We start from the raw sequence: 19,273 nt of genomic DNA, 5'->3' as shown, positions 1-19,273 counted from the left end.
AAAAAAAAAGCTTTCCTAAGGCTTTCATTAATAAAAAGTAACTAAGTAGTTCTGCTACATTTAAAGCGTCAAAAACAATTGTTGTTTTAGCTTATTTCCGAATTATTTAGCTTATTTTCATTCAACAGCCAACTAAACTTCCACCACAAGTTCAAAGCATCACAGTATAATTCAAGTCAGAAGGGATCTCAAGAGGTCCTCCAAGTTCAATCCCTGTTCAAAAAGCAGGGTCAGCTGTGAGGTCAGAGGAAAGTAAGCTTATTCTTCAATTGAGACCTGCTGAATAAGGAATCAGGTCACTTTTAAAATCCAATATTCCAGAAGCTGGACAAAAAACTTCTATAAAGCCCAAAACAATCATTCACTACTCAGGAATTACCTCTAGGAGCTCCCCGAGGTCCACTTTGTCCAGAGCCACGTTTGAAATTCTGTTGATATCCATCCTGAAGCAAAGAAACAAAAAAAAGTTACGACATAAAACCTGGGCATTTTATTGTGCTTCAGGAAGCTATTAATTACCAATAAAATAAGGACTTTTTAAAACAATAAACACTGAAAAATCACCTGTGAATTCAATATATAGCATTTTATTAGTTTAAATTAATCTTAGAAAAATAAATTCTTACACCTATTAGCACCTAGCAGGTGTAACACAATACGCAAATAAAAATTCTCTCTCCAGTTACAGGATGTGTTGTTCAATATAAATAAATTTAAGGAGATGTATTCAGTCTTTGAATTTTTCAAACTACACAGAGGTCAAACAGACAAATTTGCTGAAGGACCTGTCAACAAATGAAGCAACATTCTAATGGCAGGATCAAAATCTGTCATCTCATTTGCTTATAAATACTTGTTTGAGGATATGCAGTTAGGTATTTTCCAGTCGGTCTAGGCTTTGAGCAAACAGCATACTTCCTTCTGAACAACAAAATTCTATGCAGATTTCAGAGTAATGTATCAGCATTGCAGAAGACAGGCAATACCAAACAAGTCTGAAAAGTTAATTTCAATGGATTTAAGTTAAGTTTCTGACAAATTTGTTAAAACAATTATATTTAAGAGAACAGTTCTTTATAATCTTGCTCTAGTCACTAGACTAATTCCTTTAGAGATCAATCAGCCAAACAGAACGCATTTCCTAATTATACCCAGCCATTTAATAATCTGCTATTTCTAAATATCTGTTTATTACCTGAAAGTTTTGTCTTCATGAGCAATAAAAAAAAGTCCTCGGAAAAGTTTTCACTAATAGATTTGAGTGCTCTCGTTGACAGGTACTTTTTTCCTTCTACTTCTAGACTGTCACAACGTAACGGTAGCTTACCCGTTGGTAGTTTGAATAATCCCGAGGAGCATTAAACTGGGGCTGTGTGTAACCACTGTTTGGAGCGTTGGAAAAGGAAGGACGGTAGCCATCATATCCTCCTAAGGAACAGGGTACAAGTCTTTCACTAGGAAATGACAGCCTATTACTTTATGCTATCACATAAAGAAAAGCAGTAACAGCATTTTACCTAAACCTGAGGAAAAAATCCCCTTTAGTAACTACTGTTTACCTGCAAGTCAAGCAAATGTCTGCAACCTGAGTGCTAATACGATTAGGAAAAACAAGAATAAAGGCCTTGTAAGAACCGGGAGGAATTCAATGCATTTCTCTAATAATTTTGAATTTTGATTCACGTAACATTCAATCCAGAGGTAAACATAATACTAGGATCTAAATCTAACAGTTGTGACCTGCAAGGCCACAGCAGCCAAGTCAAGTAAAGAAGTTGCTCCTAAGCCAGGACTCTCCTGAACGCTGAGAACAATGTCTAAGGATGGCTCCAGTCCCAAGAGTCTAACACTTGGAATCCAGATCAGTTTTTGGCAGACAAACAGTGACCACTGCATTCCCTACTACAATCAGTTGTATTTTTATTACACAGGTTTCTCCTCTACTCTGCAACCACATGAGAGGAAGAGAACATGGCAAAAGAACACAGTTCTGTATCCATTAGCCTAATCCCATACCACCTCATAAGGACACCGTCTCTCCCATTCTAACATACGCATCTTCATAACATTGACAACCACGTGTAATAATCTCCAGGAGTTATGAAAGTTCTCTCATTTAACCAAAACTAGAGTATCATTCCTCTGCTCCTGTTAATACCTTCAGAGTAATGACTTTTAGACTATTTTGTTCTTGATTCCTACATTATCCAGCCTATTCTCAGTATAATGAAACATGGAACTCTAAAATACACTGCTTCTACCATTAACTGGAAATAAAAAACCTTTTTGAAATACCAATTGGCATCTGAATTCCTCACTTCATAGTTGTGAAATTTTGGTGGATGTTACTGTGTTTGCTTATACTTGCAACAGATGCCTAATCAAACTAACACTAAGCCTTCAGCACAGAACAGAAAAAAATGCTGCTTTGTTTACATCCTAGTAGGAAGCCTAACCAAATACCTAGAATGTCAGTTGCTTAAGATAGCTAAAGCAAAAAGAATTTTACAAGTTTAAATATCTTAAAGAGATACTACTACAGTATAAAAACAACCGTAAGTCAGTTTAACACTTGGTATCTTGACACAGTGTTTTCAGAAAGAAGTAATTAAAAGTCAAATGAGAGAGTTTAATAAACCTGTTTACCTCTAAATCCATTTGCCGGTCCCCTATAACCATTCATTAAGCCACGAGCTCCACGTGATCCACCACGAGACACTCCTCGACTGTTATAATAAGGCTGACTGTTACGTGGAAATCCAGTATTCTGCTGGGGAGGTTGCTGGTGGTTACCCGCCACTTGATGGGCCTGGTCTGGGGAGCCATGGTAAGTACCAACCACTATATTGGAAGTGGGAAGAAAACATGAAGTATAGAAGTCTGCGTGTGTTTATTTACGTTCTCACATATACTCTCTTTGAAGTCAACATTCGAAGCTTTGAAATACCATTGAACACATCAATAAATGCTCACCCATTCAAAGAAAAATAATCTTCAGAATTAAGTTTCACGTTTACTAGTCGGATATCCCACAATATTAAAACAACCCAGAAACAGTGGAGTTGATTTAAGTCATTGTCAAGGAGGATCTAGTGTAAGTTCAGCAACAAGTATTCCTAACGCAGGTACAATTTTCCTGTGCTGTTTCAAACCCTTTAAAATCAGCAACATGCACTCTGCAAAAAACAATACAAATAAGTTAACTCACTTCTGTAACTTCCTGCTCTCTAAACTGGCACAGAGCCACTTAGAAATCTTTGCTTTCACTAACTACATTCTGTTAGGTGTAGCTGTGCTGACTAAGGTGAGATTGACGGGAACATTGTAACAGAGCTGCTGTTTTGATGCAAGAGCTGGATGGATAGCTTGAGACTGTCTGTACCCTTCAGGTAAGGAATATCACACACTACCTCCACTTCACAGGAATCGTCAGCAACGAAGTGGATTACGAAAGCAATCCGAGGGCTACAGGCTCAGTAAGCATAATAAAGATGGAATTCTGTATGTAAGAGCCAAACAGATGTAAAATTTAGCCTGGTAACAAATGCTGAAGCAAGATCTTAAAGAAAATTTCTAAGTGATAAAGCCCCTTTCGTATGCAGGAAAGGAAAATTTCTCCATCATCCATCAGGAAGTACAACTTTATGTCTACCTCCACTCAGCCACAGAGCGCTATGGAATTCTGCAAAGATCCTCCCTTCTCCTCAACTTCCCATCAATTTGCATGGAAAGCATGAAGTGGTCATTCTTTTGCAGTGTTAGCATGCAGGTTCTGTTCTAAGGCCACTGCATTTTCCGTGTATGAAGAGTTACGCTTACCTAGCCATGATATTAAGTTTAGCATTTAATATTGCATGGTTCACCTTCGACACCAGCAGTCCTCAGACTGTTTTTCTTCCTTGTGCTATATATGGCTCAAAAAACATATAGATAACAATGAAAACTTGATTCTCCCTATTCTCATCCACCCACTCTAGCATTCCAGCTTGCAAGTAAAATAAATTTCAAGATAATAACCATAGAGAAAAAGGATCATGCTCTTTTTCCTTACTCCACCTCCAGTAGTTCTTAGCACTTCACCCTTGCAATCTGTCCTGTGTCCTTCACTCAAAATCCCCCTCCTCATCTGCAAATTTTCTCTCAGTGGAAAGTGAGGAGAGTGCTTGAAGAAAAACATCTTTGTACATGGACTTCATTTTACTGTTTGTTCATTTGGTTTTTTTCTTTGGTTTGATTTTGTGGGGTTTTTTTTTTGAACTTGCTAACTTGGAAAGCATTTTGCCTGCTGTATTCAAATCATGTCTAACTGATCTTAGCAAAAGGTCCTCGATCTTTATGAACCTTACATCACATGTAAGAAGCAGTCCATATTTGCTCTCAATTCTAGCTTACTATTTCCTTTTTAAAATGTCATCTCAAATAGTACAATTATTTTTTTAAAAGCAAATTTTAGGGTCATCCAACCTTAACAATTAGGAGAGCAAGTACTCCACTATACCGCTTTCATCTTTAGAACAATCCTTAATCCCGTTCATGTTTTGTTTTGTTTTTTTTTTTTAAAAAACAATCAAGTGGGAAAATTCTTTTAACAGTAGGACACATATGTATATACATATACACACACACACACACACACACAATGAATTTCACTCCTTGCTGGATGTTTGAAGTGAGACAGAAAAACAAAAAACAGGTATTGTTGAAAGTCTGCAAGACTAGGAACGTTTGAGAATGTGTGACATGCTTTGCTACATCATCTGGGACTTCACGGCCTGATCATCTTTTCTGCTCAAACTATTGCCTTTTGAGTTTTTGCTAAAATAACTTTACCTGTCTGGAGTTGTTCCTGCTGGAGATCTGATTGTTCTACTTGGTGAGGCTGACTGGAGAAACTCTGGTTGTAACTGGCCTGGTACTGATTTTGCTGCTTAAGGGTTTCTGGCTCATTAACAGGAGGAACAGGTGCATTCATGTTGAATACCTATAATGTTAGAGAAATAGCTCTCTGGTCCAATCAATTTTTTACAATTCCTCATTGCATCATGTAAAGAAGTATGCAAGTCTGAGAAACATGAATAACTAAAGACTATTTTATGTCATTACACGACTGATTCCAGTGTTTATGTAACAACACAAGGAATGACTACCAAAATAAAGGGATTCAATATTAATTTACTACTTACCGTTTGCATGGATTGGAATGGAGCTGCATTAACGTTGATTCCGCTGCTATGTAAAGGTTTGCTAGATCCAGCCTGGAATACCTGCGGCTGGGATGCAGTGGGAAGTGATGATGATGACGGGGTCTGGTCTGCATTCAGTGACATTGAAGCCTAATATTAAAACAAACAACATTCTAGAAGCTTTTGAATAATACCAAATATTTAATTTACAAAGGTAATTTGAAAAAAGCGACAAGGTCTCAGGTTCACCTCAACAAATAAGTATTTTCTACTTTAGCTGAACAGTCTCATTGACAACAGCATAATGGGAAAGACCTAGCAGTCTTCTCCCTCATTAACTTGAATTACAACTAGAAAAAACTACAGGGGGAAATGAACAAGTTTCTGGGCTAATTGCTAGCCAATGTGAAAAAAAAAACAACAAACAACACACCACTACACCTCCTAAGCCAACAACACTGACACTTATACGCTTGACATTGGTATGTTACTTCTAACTAAACAGACAATCTGTTAAGTTAAAAGTCTTACTACGAAGGATTCACTGGTCACAGGCTCCAAATTTTGAAATTTAACAGAACTGAAGCAGCCCTATCAATAGGTAACCAAAATTTACAGAATTTTATTTACAAAGAATCATAGACTAACATTTGATCACACCTGCAAGCAGAGTCCTTCCTACCCCTGTGAAATGTGACTTGCCTGAATCTGGTCAATGGATTCTTTCTGTGGCCGCTGCTCTGCTGTGTGAGAAGACTGATACATGGGTTGGGAGGCTGTATATCCCTCACTTGTAGAAGAAACCAAGGGAACCTGACAAAATAAACCCCAAAGGCCCGAAAAGTCAGTTGATGCTCTCACACAGTTTTATAAAAAATATCAGAGAACTCTGGAATGAATGGTACTCTCTAGTAGAAGTATGTGTTCCAGCAAATCATTATAACCATTAAAACTTAAGTACTTTTTAACAAGCAGAGGTTTAACCACCTCATCTTGACATATTCTAACATGCCACACCACCCACTCCCTGCCAAGTATACTTCTGAATCAGCTGGACACATATTAGCTTTTACTGAAGAACATCCTTCTCCTCATTTCCTTATGCAACTTCAATTACCATTACAATAAAGCTGGTGAAAGACAGAGAGAGTAATATGTAGAAGTTTAAGGAGAACTCTAAGCTCATACAGAAATAGAGAAGAGCTGGTTTCCAGGGACTACATTTGCTCATTTTACAGCCTCTGCTCCCCTACAGAGAATCCAGTGAAAAGTCCAGCCAAGACAGTAGAGGACTTCCATTTAAGTTTATTAACAGGCAACTGAAAACGACTGATGTGTGTGTTCACATCACCTTGTTGAACATTCAAAAAGAAAGAGGTAAGTTTAGCTACTGCTTGCAAGATCCCCAAAAGAATCTCTTGCAGCACTGGCTGAGGTAAGGAAAATAAAGAGGGAAAAAAAAAAAATTTAAAAAATCCATTGGAGTGAGTCACAGACACGATTTAACAGTAAAATAAAAGCTAGTGCAAAGAGAACTCTGACCAAAAAAAAAAATTATTCTACACCTACAAAACAACAAAACTGCTGAGAGTACCAGCACTTCAGCAGGTACATCCAGAGGAAACTCAAGGTAAAAAAAAAAAACATATTCCTGTTTCTACACAAATGAGTGACTTAAAACTGGAAGATCTAGTCTGGACAAGACAAAGCAAGTAATTTACACTACCATTACTCTGATATACACAATCTATTCAGATTTTAATTTTGGTTTTCAAACTACAGGGATCAGATTCATTTCTGCAGACCAGCAGAGTCCTTCAGAGATGCCACACATGCTTAACTCAAAATCGGGAAATTCTTTCTTTACTAGCCTATTCAGTAAGAAACTGACACATCCTAATGGAAAGGTAAATACACCACTTGTACATTGCAAAGCATGTTTAAGAGAGCCTACTTAAATAGGAATTTCAGGAAAGCTCAAGTGAAAACAGCATTCAAACTCACTCTGACTGCTCTACAACTCCAGTATTAAAATACTATCCAAGCAAGCAACTGGGACTGATGCTGAACAGTTAAGTCAAAAGAACACCACAAACTCTACAGTCAATCCATCAAATCTATTTGTGGTCTGACGCCCACTCGAACACATACAGACTGCCCTTTAACCAAGTAATTTTGGTTTGGGCATTTCTGTCACAAATAAGCAAATGAAAGATAATTTGCTCCTACCTAAATTTAAAAATATTACTAAACATGGCTTAATATGGACAAGAACACTAAGTAAAGATTGACACATCAAGTTATTAGTCCACCTTGCACAAAATGCAGAGAAATCTCAAGTTAAACTGCTATATTAGAGCAGGACTACACAGTGCAGTATTCCAAACAAAGCTCTTCCTCCCAATCATGAAAGACACTCAAAATTCACCACAGTCACATGGAACACAGATTTTAAGCGATGGCAGCCTAACACACAGGCAGGTGGAAGTCTGCCTGTGAAATAAAAATCACATTCACACATCGAATTTGAAGACTAAGGTGAGCCCCTCAGACTGAAAGAAGTGCTGAGAAGCCCACATTGGGCCATGAGAATGAGCAGCACAAACTGCAACCACTTTCATGCTTGTGCCCTTCAGGTTAAGAGGCCTCTAATTAGAAATGCAGTTTCCTCAATAAACTCGTACTTCAACCTTGAACCTGACAGTTTTCCAAACAGGGTAATGCCTGGTAAAGGCTCTATAACAGAAAATATGCAATGTCTGCATAGCATAAAAAATATGGATAGTAATGCTTATAAGCAACAATGCTTAAGAGATAATGGAGATAACTGATTTCCCAAAATCAGAACTTCGGCTTTTTCTTTGAGTTTCTCATATAGTTAGGAAGTAAATCCTATTATAACATCAGTCAAGACTAAAATAAACTTAAAATCCAAGATACAATTTACTAAACGCGTTACCTGTGTAGCTTCTGGTTGCACAGGAACTTGATTGGGGCTGGGCAAGTCTTGACTCAGCATGAACTGAAGTAAAACAATTTCATTTATTACATAGCACAATCCAACCTTTTCCAGAACAGCATTACCATCTTATTTAACTCAGTTATGTGAGAGCTCATCACCGTAAAGATGATTATGCCTTTTGCATGGCAAAGCCATACTCAAAATACCAACTACCATTTCCACGCAAAGTACATTGGTCCCAGCTATCCAAAATCATCCAGCAATTTCTGAAAGGCTAAGTAAAACTGTATTTTGTCCACTCAAAGTTTAACATGTTCCAGCTTCCAAGCAAAATCTAGAAGCAAGTGAGAATCAGAAGTCTACAAATAGTATCCTTCAAAGTAAAATCACTTTTCCGAGAAAAACACACTTTTAACAGTACTGTATTATTACTTGTGACAACTCCTTTACTATGTAGCAGTAACTGAAGCACTTCTAATAGATGACTTGCAGGATCCCCCAGTATTTATGTTTAGGATTTACCATTACAAACCTGGAGGGCAAACCATTTGTGGCATGTCCAAATTCTGTGCTGGATTCATGGGCTGTGCAGAGACGATGGCAGGATCAAGTGTTTGGTTCTCAAACTCCAGCATAGAGTCCTGGAAAAAAAAAATAAAAATAAGAAAAATCAAGTCCAATTTACTGTATTTTTAAAATATAAACAGTTCAGAATACAGCAAGTGACCAGGTCACAACAGAAGCTTAGTCCAGAGTTACACAATTGCTGGTTTTACTGTACATTTAAATCAATTAAAATACTAAGAATTCCAACATGTTTTTATCACAGTAAAAAATTCAGTCCACATATACAAATTAGAGCTTATCCCACAAAAAGGTAACTGGAGGGAGATTTTAATAGCCAGACAGAACAGGCAGCAATCTATTCTTTCGTCTTTATCCTAAACTAGCACTTTGTAGGAAGAAACAAGAAAAGGAACCTAAGAAGCGTATGCCTCATTTTTACCAAGGTGTCTACCCTTTTCTTTGTGGAGGAGAGGCTTTTTCCCAATGTATTTCATTATCTCCCAAGGCATTTCTAGTTGTTCTAACTTTAGAGGTTGAAGGAGGGCCTTCAAGAAGCAATTCAAAAAGTATTCTCTTCACATGTTGTAGGTATTTTTCATAACACAAAATTTAGAACTAGCTTATAGAAGGGATGTTTTATAGCTGGTCTCACTTAAGCAGAATACACTACAGCACCCAGTGATGCAAAACTCCGCCTTCTCTGTAGATTTATTTCAAACAGGGACTGAAAAGCTAAGTAACATTCTAATTGTACTTTGACAGCAATACAGGTTTGTAGGCTTTGGACAAGATCTTGCCATACAGCACTATACAGTTTGCAAGACCATTGTATTTTTCAAATAAACTAGAGCAGACTCTTTAAATCATGACAAAAGCCAGAAAGTGTTATTTTGTTTCTTTGTTTCTAGTTTTACAATACCACAGTGGGATCATCGTACCTGCATGAAGTTATACGGGCCCTGCATCTGTGCCATAAGGTCCTGTACTCGCTGTCTTCTAACAAGAGGATCTGCTTGAGCCACGGTAGTGAGTGTGTGAGGTTCAGGAACTGGAGGAGAATGTAGCTTGTGTCTGTTGCTGCAGTGAATTTACAACCTAACAAGAAACAAGCAACCAAGTGAAATTTCAGCTTAAGGTAACACTGCACAGAAGTGACTTACTCGTTCTCAAAATGCATGGCTATTATCCAATTAATTATGGATGTAATTACTACAGTGTTCTTGCAGAAAAGTACTACATCCTCCTACAGTCATGCCAGTATTGGAGGCCCAGCTACCGATCTGAGCATTTCACAGGATGAGAAAGTTCAGACTGTGCTCTATTTTCTTTCCATCTACTCTACTCCCTATTAAGAACAGCGCTAACAAAAAATTTGTTCAAAATTACAGGGATTTTTTTAGAGCACGATTTGAGATGTTGACTTATCAACATTTGGAAATTTGAAGAAATTCAGGAAATAGTTTCAGCAATGTGCACACATGGAGATCAATTCTTTTATCGTATCTTTTTGGTAATTTTAAGTAGAGTCGGAATTTATGAGTCTTTAAGACTTCAAAATTTTGAATTTTCACAGTCATGTCTAGACCCAACTTCTCCATTGTTATCCTAGCTAGCTGATTTATGGTTTCAGAGAACAGCATGCAGCATTATGCAACAGGAATACTGCAAGACAGCACTGTGGGGGGCTGCCAGAAGCAGAAGCACCACGTCAGATTTACTAGACATGTTCCAATATGAAGCACATAAAGATATGACAAACAGCAACATGCTTTCAAATACCACCTTATCAAATAGAGCAGAGCAACCAGGAAAAGCTGAACATGAGCATCTAAGAGCATCCACCTTCAAACAGCTTGAAAAAAGATAGTTACAAGGATGGTCGAGCTGAACAAATAGCACTTTCCGCATTCCTAACCAGTTTTGCTCTTCAGGCAACTCCCATAAGTGCCATTTTCAATTTGCATTCATGTCAACAACTGACCTTTAAAAAGATCACATTGTCAATAATTTGTCTATCCGCTTCTCTATTCCCACGAGCTTTTAATTGTTAATAATCTTCCAGATAAACAGGTAAGCATTAAACTTACAGCTGCATAGTAAATTAGCATACACGCACCTGAAAATTCAAAGCACTTATGTAAAATATCTGGTTTCTCATTAGAACTGCAGAAGGTGGCTTTCTGTACAGCAGTCATGAAAAGTGACAAACAGTCCTGTTGTAGACCAGTTCCATAATCGCAGGTCTGAACTTTAAACTCGAACTCTTTCTATCCACCCTCAAAGCCTGTAAATTTTTTTTAACTTCTCAAGAAACCTACAGCATCTTCCAGTATGCCTACTCCTTGCTCTGATTTACAAACATTGTTTGTATGTGACAATCTGCACATGCAATTGCCTCACAAACTCCCGACTCTTTCCAGGACTATATCCCTAGTCATTTGTAAACAAAAAAAAAGAGAAAAAAATCTTTAAACAAAACTAAAAAAACAACCACAATCTACATTCCTTTTCAAGATTCCATTTAGATCCAAAGCTCCACTATAGCCATCCAAACAAAAGCAATTTCACAGTCCCCATGGAAGTATACCCTAAGCTGTCCACAATGCAAAAAATGCACAACTGCTCTGCTGTATTACACAGTTCCCAAACTCGAAAGTATGGACTGTTTCCAAATTAAAAATTAAGCCCTGTGAGTGGAAAAAGAATTTTTAAAATGTTATTTAGATCACATGTATGGACCTCTCATGCATTACCAAGTTTGAAAATGGAAGTAAAGAAAAAAGCAAGCCAGATGAACAGATGAAAACCAGCAGCTATTCATCTTCTACATAATTATTACCAAAAACATTCTCAATTATTTGAGTACTATCATGCACCTTATGAAGTCCAAGTCATTCATAACAATTCAGTATCTTCAAGAAAAAAACAAGTTGATGGAATAATCAAGAACACCAAATGGGCACAAAAACTTTATCACACTTTTTCCTTTTTCACAAATAGTACAGTACTAACTTCAGATGATGCTTATATTTTACTTTTTTTTTTTTTCCAAACTTCTTTTTAATGTCAAAAGGAACTGTTTAGGGTCTATTCCTTTAGTCTTATTATCACTACCAGGTACTTTGACCTATTATAATCATAGTAGGATTAAACTACTAATAAAGTTTCAAGTTTGCATATTAAGTTGCCAGTGGACAGGCTGTAGTTTTAAAGTGAACAGCTTTCTAACTGTCTGGCTGATGAAAAAGATACAGCAACTAGTCAAATACAAGGATCTTTATTCAAAAAGCAAATTATTACCCGACCATACACCTCTATTCATCTTGGGGGCATAGCAGCAAGGTGAAACTTCTTTTAGGAGAGCTGAACCTCTCAAATTGCACGCTCCCCTTCTGACACCCTGCCCCTTGACCTTCTCAGTAGGCAGAGCTGTCCAGGCACAATCAGAGGAAAATAATAGGGTATAGAAGGCCAGGGGCAAAGGAGGAAAGAAGGAGAGGTAAAACCAGAAATTTAATGAGACCACAAACGAACCAGAATGAACCTGTCTGGCAGTCCACAGAACAGCGTTTCCAGTTCTACATAAAATACGCATATGTCCATCCAACCAAAGTTCCATAATCTAAGACACAAAGAACTTTGTATACAAGCAGATTCGGATTCAGGTACTTATTATAAAGGAAGCAGTTAAATAAAATAAAATCAAACACAAAAAAAACCCCACCACCACCAAAAACCACCGAAAACAACAATAAAAAACCCACCACAAACAAAACCCCCACTATTACCAATAAAGGACATCTTCACCAAAATTAAAACATGATATAATCCAAGTGAAAAATACTTTGAGAATTCACAAGCAAATTCTTCAGTTTAAAACTTATGGGAGCGTCATACAGCAATGTCATTGTGAGATGTCATTGCTTCTCAAACCATAAGATACCATAACACAGAAATCTTCAACGCATCACAACTACTTCGGATTATGGAAAGAGAGACGAGTTGTGTGATAGCCTTCCTCTTCAAAACAATGATGGAATGTTCTTCGTAATGTTCTCTTTTGGAATCAGCTTCCAAAATTAACAGCTATCATTCACAGCTCTTAGTATACTAATGTCACAACTACCTTGAGCTCAAGAGCATAAAGGCTCTATCCAATGTGTATCATGATCTTCCCTAAGAATAATTCAGTGCATTCCTGTGAGAAATGGGATCTTGGTGCCAGCAAGGACAGTTAAGAGTCATCTCAAAGACAGTTATTCTCAATCCCCCTTTTTGTGATAAATCTGAGAAAATAAGGTTCTTAATTATGAAGAAGTAGTCTTCAATTCTAAACTTTTCTGAATTGCTCATTTGTATATAGTCCAGAAAGGAGGTCTGAAGTGTATGCTCTTCGCATTGTTCTATGAAAACAAAGCGGATATAATCCAGACTTAGCTGACCAGTAAAGACACGAAAACCAGGAGTTTCTAAAATCAGTGTGATACAAAACTACAACCTGAATTCTTTTACCATGCTAGTACGGTTACTCCATATCATTATTACACCCATGAGGAAGCATCTGAGTTTTCAACTGTGCAATACACAGTCTTACAGTTTAAGATCTGAGGGAAGCACAACAGGCTTGAATCATAAGGACATTTCCTATACTCTCATGTATTCATTCATAATATTAAGAACTACATAGAACTGAACCTTTAAGCTACTTTGGACACCTGGTATAAACATAGATGTAATCTGGATATATTCCAAGTCAGATTGAAGCCAACCAAGCATTAACTTCAAAGTCATGCTTGACTGGGATATTCTTACAAGACACAGTGTTTTAATGTGTGTTTTTGGAGAGTTTCTTTGTTTGTTTTTTTTTTTTTAAAGAATACTTACTGCATTTAATAGCAATGATATTTTAGGGTTTTTTAAGTAAGGGAATAGAATACTATGACAAGATACTACCAACATCATCATGTACATGGCAAAGTTGACTAGCTAGTTACAGAAGCCTCACATTCATTCTAAGTATTATTAAGTCTCTTAGTGGTCTTCAATGCCATAAGATATGAATTTCAGCCAGACTGAATGTAAAAATCAGGCAGATTAGATAATCCTATCAAAATGGCTCCTCTCTTTTTGACCTCCTGAAGAGATTAAGAACATTTACTCCGCTCCTACACTTAAAAGAGTCTGAAGACACAAAGAAAGAGCCTAAAAAAAACACATCGACCGTCTGTAGTTTGCTGCTACAGAAGGCTAAAGTGAATCAAAAATTAAGACTCCAGCACCTGAAATATGCTGCCCATACCTGTTCCTAACAGATGGATACAACCCAAATTCCAACATATCAAACATCTGAATTACTCCATGTGATTTGTCCTTTCCAGTATGTGAAGAACACAATTCTAGTATACCACAATGGACTTGTACGTGAAGTTAAGTCTAGAGTCTAAATTACTAAACTGGGAATGGATCCCAATAGCAGCATACCACAAACATCACAAGTGAACAATCACTCAACTGCAAAGTAGCAACAAGTTAAATACTTGAAGAACTATAGTTCTTGAAAGCAGAGATTTACATACAGACATATTGTAACCTCAAATTACGTACATATGCAAACCGGAGTAGGTATTAGTTGAGATACTAATTTTCAGCTCCCTCTCCACAGAACCACGCAATGAAACACACAACTATACCATGCTGTCAGCAGCTGCGTAGATACACTGAAGTTCTACATTTGCAGCAAAGTTCTCATAAAAAAAATCTTCAAAAAACTTTTAAGTCTCTAAGTCTAAGACTTTTAAGTCCTGTTTTCCCAAGCAAACTACTACTGAACAAAGCAAGTTCTCCACAAACTTAGCCAGGACAGCGTAGTTTTTATTTAGGTACTCCTGAGCTAAATATGTAATTTGAGACCGAGCAACAAGTCCAACCCTACTTACATGTACATATTCTTATATATATTGAGGGAGAAGGGATGCAATACTAAGACCTATGAGTTGCGAGTCAGCGGAAACAGGGATTGCAACTTTACCTGCAGTACACAAGATCTTACCTCAACCGTTTCAACTGTCCACTCATCTACCTGTTCCTTCTCACTACTGCTGAACTGAGTCTCTGCCATGAATTGTCTGTTTACATACTAAATAAAAATAAGAAAGGGTATGAAAGTAAAAGTAAGTGGCATTAAAGCTACACAAAATGACAATCTTTCCAGGGAATAATACCTCAGTTGATCAACTTCAGTTGGTTCAGTAAATTCTTCCACTGGATCAGGTTCTGTAAAAAAGATAACATTTATGTGGAAAAAACAAACAAACAAACAATGAAAAAAATCACGTGGCAGACCTAGAAGATCTAAAGGAAGATCAAAAACTCTCTCCCAATAAAAATTAAATTTTGAAGCAGTGTGATGCATTTTTGCAGTCGGCATTTATCAAAAACATTTACTGTTACGAAGTGCTATAGACTGTTACTACACAGGGAATGAATGGACACACATTTACTCCTGTGTGACATTAATACCTAATATTAGAAGCTTGCTGTATGTTAAGGAAGGAGTTGCCTTTCAGACACCTTCAAGGGGATGGGATTTTGATTAGATTTGAAACTAGAGCCTCAATATTGCTGACTTGTACAGTTAGGTACCTGCTGGGTTCAGAAACAAACGCAACGTTACAAGATAGATGAAGAAACCTGTGTCTCGGAACAAAGAAATAAAAACAACTGGACACTAATTAAGCAATAACAAGGACTTTCAGAGTTTTGAAATAAAATTTAAAAAAATACATTAAATTCTTGGTATGAAGAGTTATGTTTAGTTACCCCAAATTTCAGTCTTCTCCACAACATATTGAAAAGGGAGAAAAAGGCCATGAATCTTTTCTTCAAGTTTGCTACCATACTCTCGAGTTTTTAAGTATGTAAGCATACTCTTAACTTCAAAAACTCTTCACTTATAACAAAGGATTAAACTGGTGGAACCATTAAAAAAATGGAAAAACCTCAGGCAACCAGAATTTTAATCTTTTATCATTTTAACACTACAGACAAACAAGATTTTGTTTATAAATGATAATGAGAAGCTCTACAGGAAAACAGTAATTTTCATTTGCATAAACTTGCTTTTAATTTGTTAGCCTGGGTTCTTTCTTCGGCAAGTGACATATTGGACAGACAAACCCTGCAAGATGTGTTCAAACACAAGTACTACTACATGACTTTGTTCCTTCATTCAGCTGACACTCCACAGTTAAAACACGAAGCCTTTCCTTGTCCATGATGGAAGACATTTACAATGTGATCGTTAGAAAGGATTATGTTCCCTCCAAAGAAATAGCTGGCAAGAGTCAGTCTTGCAGAACTCTTCTGGAACACAGCTCTGCTCTTCTTTCCTCATGGCTCAGAGCAGGGCAGAACAAGTGGCTGACTACCCCTACATATGTTTCCTGGCCACATGCACACCCATTTATCAAGAATGACATTCCTATTCAAAACACCAGTACACCTGAAAAATTCAGACAGGTGGTTTTTGTGCTTAAAGCCACATTTGCAACTTAAACGCTAAGAGACAAGACAGTACAACACGAGCAAATACGGTAGTCGCAGGGGATATTCATATTCTTACCAGCCTCTGCTACAGCATCTTCTACTGCAGGTGCGGGGGCTGCCTCTTCTTCCTCACATAATCCGTTCTGATGGTTATGGGTGCTATCGAAGTAACTAGTTTGAAGAATACGTTCAACCATCTCCTTTAGCGCTTTATCTAGGAAAATGGAAGGAGTTAAAGAGAATAACAGTAACTCAAGACTAATCATCTTTTACTTCCTTCCCAAAGATCCCACATAAATTTTATTACTCTTTTGATGGGAAGATGTTGCTGCCCCAAGCTAGTCCACAGACACTACTGCTACAGAATTTCTTCTGTCTTACTAGGTCATATTAAATAAAGCAATAATTAACTTCCATTCAGAAAAATCTGAAGGGGAAGGAGAACCTTAAGAGTATGTAATACTCTTCAGAAGATTAGTGAAACACTTCAAAGTGAGATAAAGTTTATGAATTTAATTACCATACTTTTATTCCTGCTATTTAAAAAAAAAAAAAAATCTCTGGTTTCTTAGTTTTCAGTTTGCAAAGTTTCAGGAATTCACTGAAGTTTCAACTGTAACTGCTACGTTTGTCATTTCCTCATTAAAAAACCTTACTGTAACTCAATTTCTTACAAAACAACTGTCAGTACGAACAGTTACACAGGTACCACCTTCACGAAGGTTCTTCCCTGACGTGAAGTGGCTCAGAACAGCCTTTGCACTCAGAGCAAGCACAAGCTTGCACTCAGTGCCTCAGACAAATGCTGTCATGTCTTAACCCAAAACTAATCAGCCACAATGGCAAGGCAGCATGACTGACTGTCTAGGCCAAGAAGTAACAAAACAGACTCAAAAGAGAAGATTCACAATGCATGTCTGGCAAGTGATGATCACTGTATGAAACAATACATACACAGAAAAGAGCACAGAAATACATTTGTCCCTATTATAAGACAAAACAAACCAGCAATGGCTGCCAATGACATCACTAAAAGCTCATTCTGAGATCTAGATACAGAATGAAGTCGAGCTGGGTTCTGTAAGAGAATGACAAGGTTTCCAAGGACCGTACATCAGCTTTCTCCTGAGAATTATCGCTATACCTTCTCCTTGCTCCATCTCTTCAAAAAAAAGTATGTGGTACGTATCTTTGGGATCTCAAAGATCTAACATCACAACCACTTCATACTTGAGTTCTTGCAAAACAAATTTTAATTAAAAAAATACTAATCTGGTACTCTCCTAATAGAATTTCATTTCAATGATATAAAAAATATGAAATTCCCTATTCTGTCACAAACAAGAAAAATCTCATTACCATTAAGGCCACAGTATCTTAAAATCTCCTGTGTATCAGTCCTCAATAAAGCAGGTTAGATAACAATTGCAATACTATAATTTCACTTTCTATGAATAGAACACAAAACGTCTTTTAAGAGCTCAATATTACTCTAATATAATACAGATAATTGAATTTTTTTTTAAAGAAGGAAACTTGTTAGCCATTTTACCAACAAAGAAGGCTATTCTCTAAAACTCTCCTATTGATTTCCAATTAAGAGACTTCAAAAATCCCCCATGATACAAGAAAATGCCTAGCAGAGCCAATTTCTTAAGGTCTAATATTAGAAGGTATGTATTTGTGAAAGTTTACATTTCTGCAAGAAAGCAGTCCATTTGCGTGATCACACCCTGATTTACAAAGTTAATCAATCAAAACACAGCAAAACCAGAATGCTTTTTTCAGGAGACAAGGAGGAGCAGAACATCACACCAAATAAGGTCATGCCAGTTTATATATTAGGTCATATTATTGACAAAGCTCCTTGTTCACACACGTTTCCAGAAAACGAAGAGCCGCTACTAAGCATCACCAGCAGCAGAATACTGCTGAAACAGCAGGAACAGACTAAGCTTAAATAGCGAGTAATGCTGCACCAGGAAAACAAAAAGAAAAACAAAAACCACCACCACATAGTAAGCTCATACTTCATTAAGTTATTCTGTAACAGTCCAGTTAAAAAAGTAGCTATTCTAAAACCTCAGAAAGATAATTAACTGCCGAAGTTCTCTTGTATCAGACACTGTATTTCAGTTCAAGCAAAAATTCAGTGTGACATCTCTTTTACAAAGACTATACTTACAGGTTGTTCCACAAACTGGTTTTTCCTTCCCTTCCAGTAAGTCCCACAGGTGAACAGATGCTTGCTCATACTGCTCATTCAACCTTAAAAAAAAAAATAATAAGAGTTAATTTCTTACCAAGTCTTTAAATTACCACAGTACAGATATATCATTAACTGACTGACAATTACAAATGGAAGTACTTTACTGAAGCCTACCTCATGTTCATGTCTCGTTCAGGGCAAACCAGCTTGTAAAACTCATCCAACATTGTCAGTTCCTCCTCTGTCAGTACTGGTACTCCATTTGATCCTTGTTTCAAGTCATTGCGCACTTCATCATCACCCAACTTCTCCAAAATAAACTGTAGCTCTAGTACAGTCTTCAAACGCTTCTGCTCAGCTTCTTCTCTCATCAGCTGCTCCCTGCGAGCTGTCTTTTTTATTGTTTTCTGGATCTGTTTAAAATGAAAAGAAATTTTATATTGCTTAAACTTCGATTCTATAGTGAACTTGGGGGAAAATGTCTTTTATTGGTAAGCAGAGACGGATGTTGAACTGCCACTTAATAATCTTAATATTACAGCAGAATAACGTGTGAAGACTATCTTTTAAGCAGAGTCAAAACTGTGCAAATTAAGACGAACTTTAAAATCAATGCCACAAACCTTGGATCATATTGGATTTTGATCATATTCTTACTTCAGTCTGTACTTTCCATGACTTAGAAGCAGTTCAGTCAAGTAACTGCAGTTACCATGTCTAAAGCTTCACGCGTCAATGTGTGAAGCAAGCTGGGCTTGTTTGAAATATCTGCCTCATTTCTGAAACGTTCTGTAAACACTAAGTCAT

The 19,273-nt window shown here is 37.1% G+C and overlaps 1 protein-coding gene across 1 annotated transcript in view; it reads right to left on the bottom strand.

Annotated features, from left to right (window-relative positions):
* CAPRIN1 (cell cycle associated protein 1) overlaps window positions 1-19,273 on the bottom strand; it is a 34,942-nt gene that overhangs the window by 2,455 nt on the left and 13,214 nt on the right. The window contains 17 exon segments of the mRNA XM_086614186.1: window positions 380-443; window positions 1,328-1,428; window positions 2,647-2,841; window positions 4,831-4,981; window positions 5,184-5,333; window positions 5,886-5,996; window positions 8,143-8,178; window positions 8,180-8,205; window positions 8,678-8,786; window positions 9,651-9,770; window positions 9,772-9,807; window positions 14,762-14,848; window positions 14,934-14,944; window positions 14,947-14,985; window positions 16,334-16,471; window positions 18,443-18,525; window positions 18,641-18,879. Of these exon segments, the coding sequence (XP_086470312.1) occupies window positions 380-443; window positions 1,328-1,428; window positions 2,647-2,841; window positions 4,831-4,981; window positions 5,184-5,333; window positions 5,886-5,996; window positions 8,143-8,178; window positions 8,180-8,205; window positions 8,678-8,786; window positions 9,651-9,770; window positions 9,772-9,807; window positions 14,762-14,848; window positions 14,934-14,944; window positions 14,947-14,985; window positions 16,334-16,471; window positions 18,443-18,525; window positions 18,641-18,879 (1,696 nt within the window).

Source organism: Tauraco erythrolophus, chromosome 6 (assembly GCF_009769465.1).
Source record: "Tauraco erythrolophus isolate bTauEry1 chromosome 6, bTauEry1.pri, whole genome shotgun sequence".
NCBI lineage: Eukaryota > Metazoa > Chordata > Aves > Musophagiformes > Musophagidae > Tauraco > Tauraco erythrolophus.
Note: the sequence above shows the minus strand (reverse complement) of the source record. Positions and strands in the feature narration are given on the sequence as shown.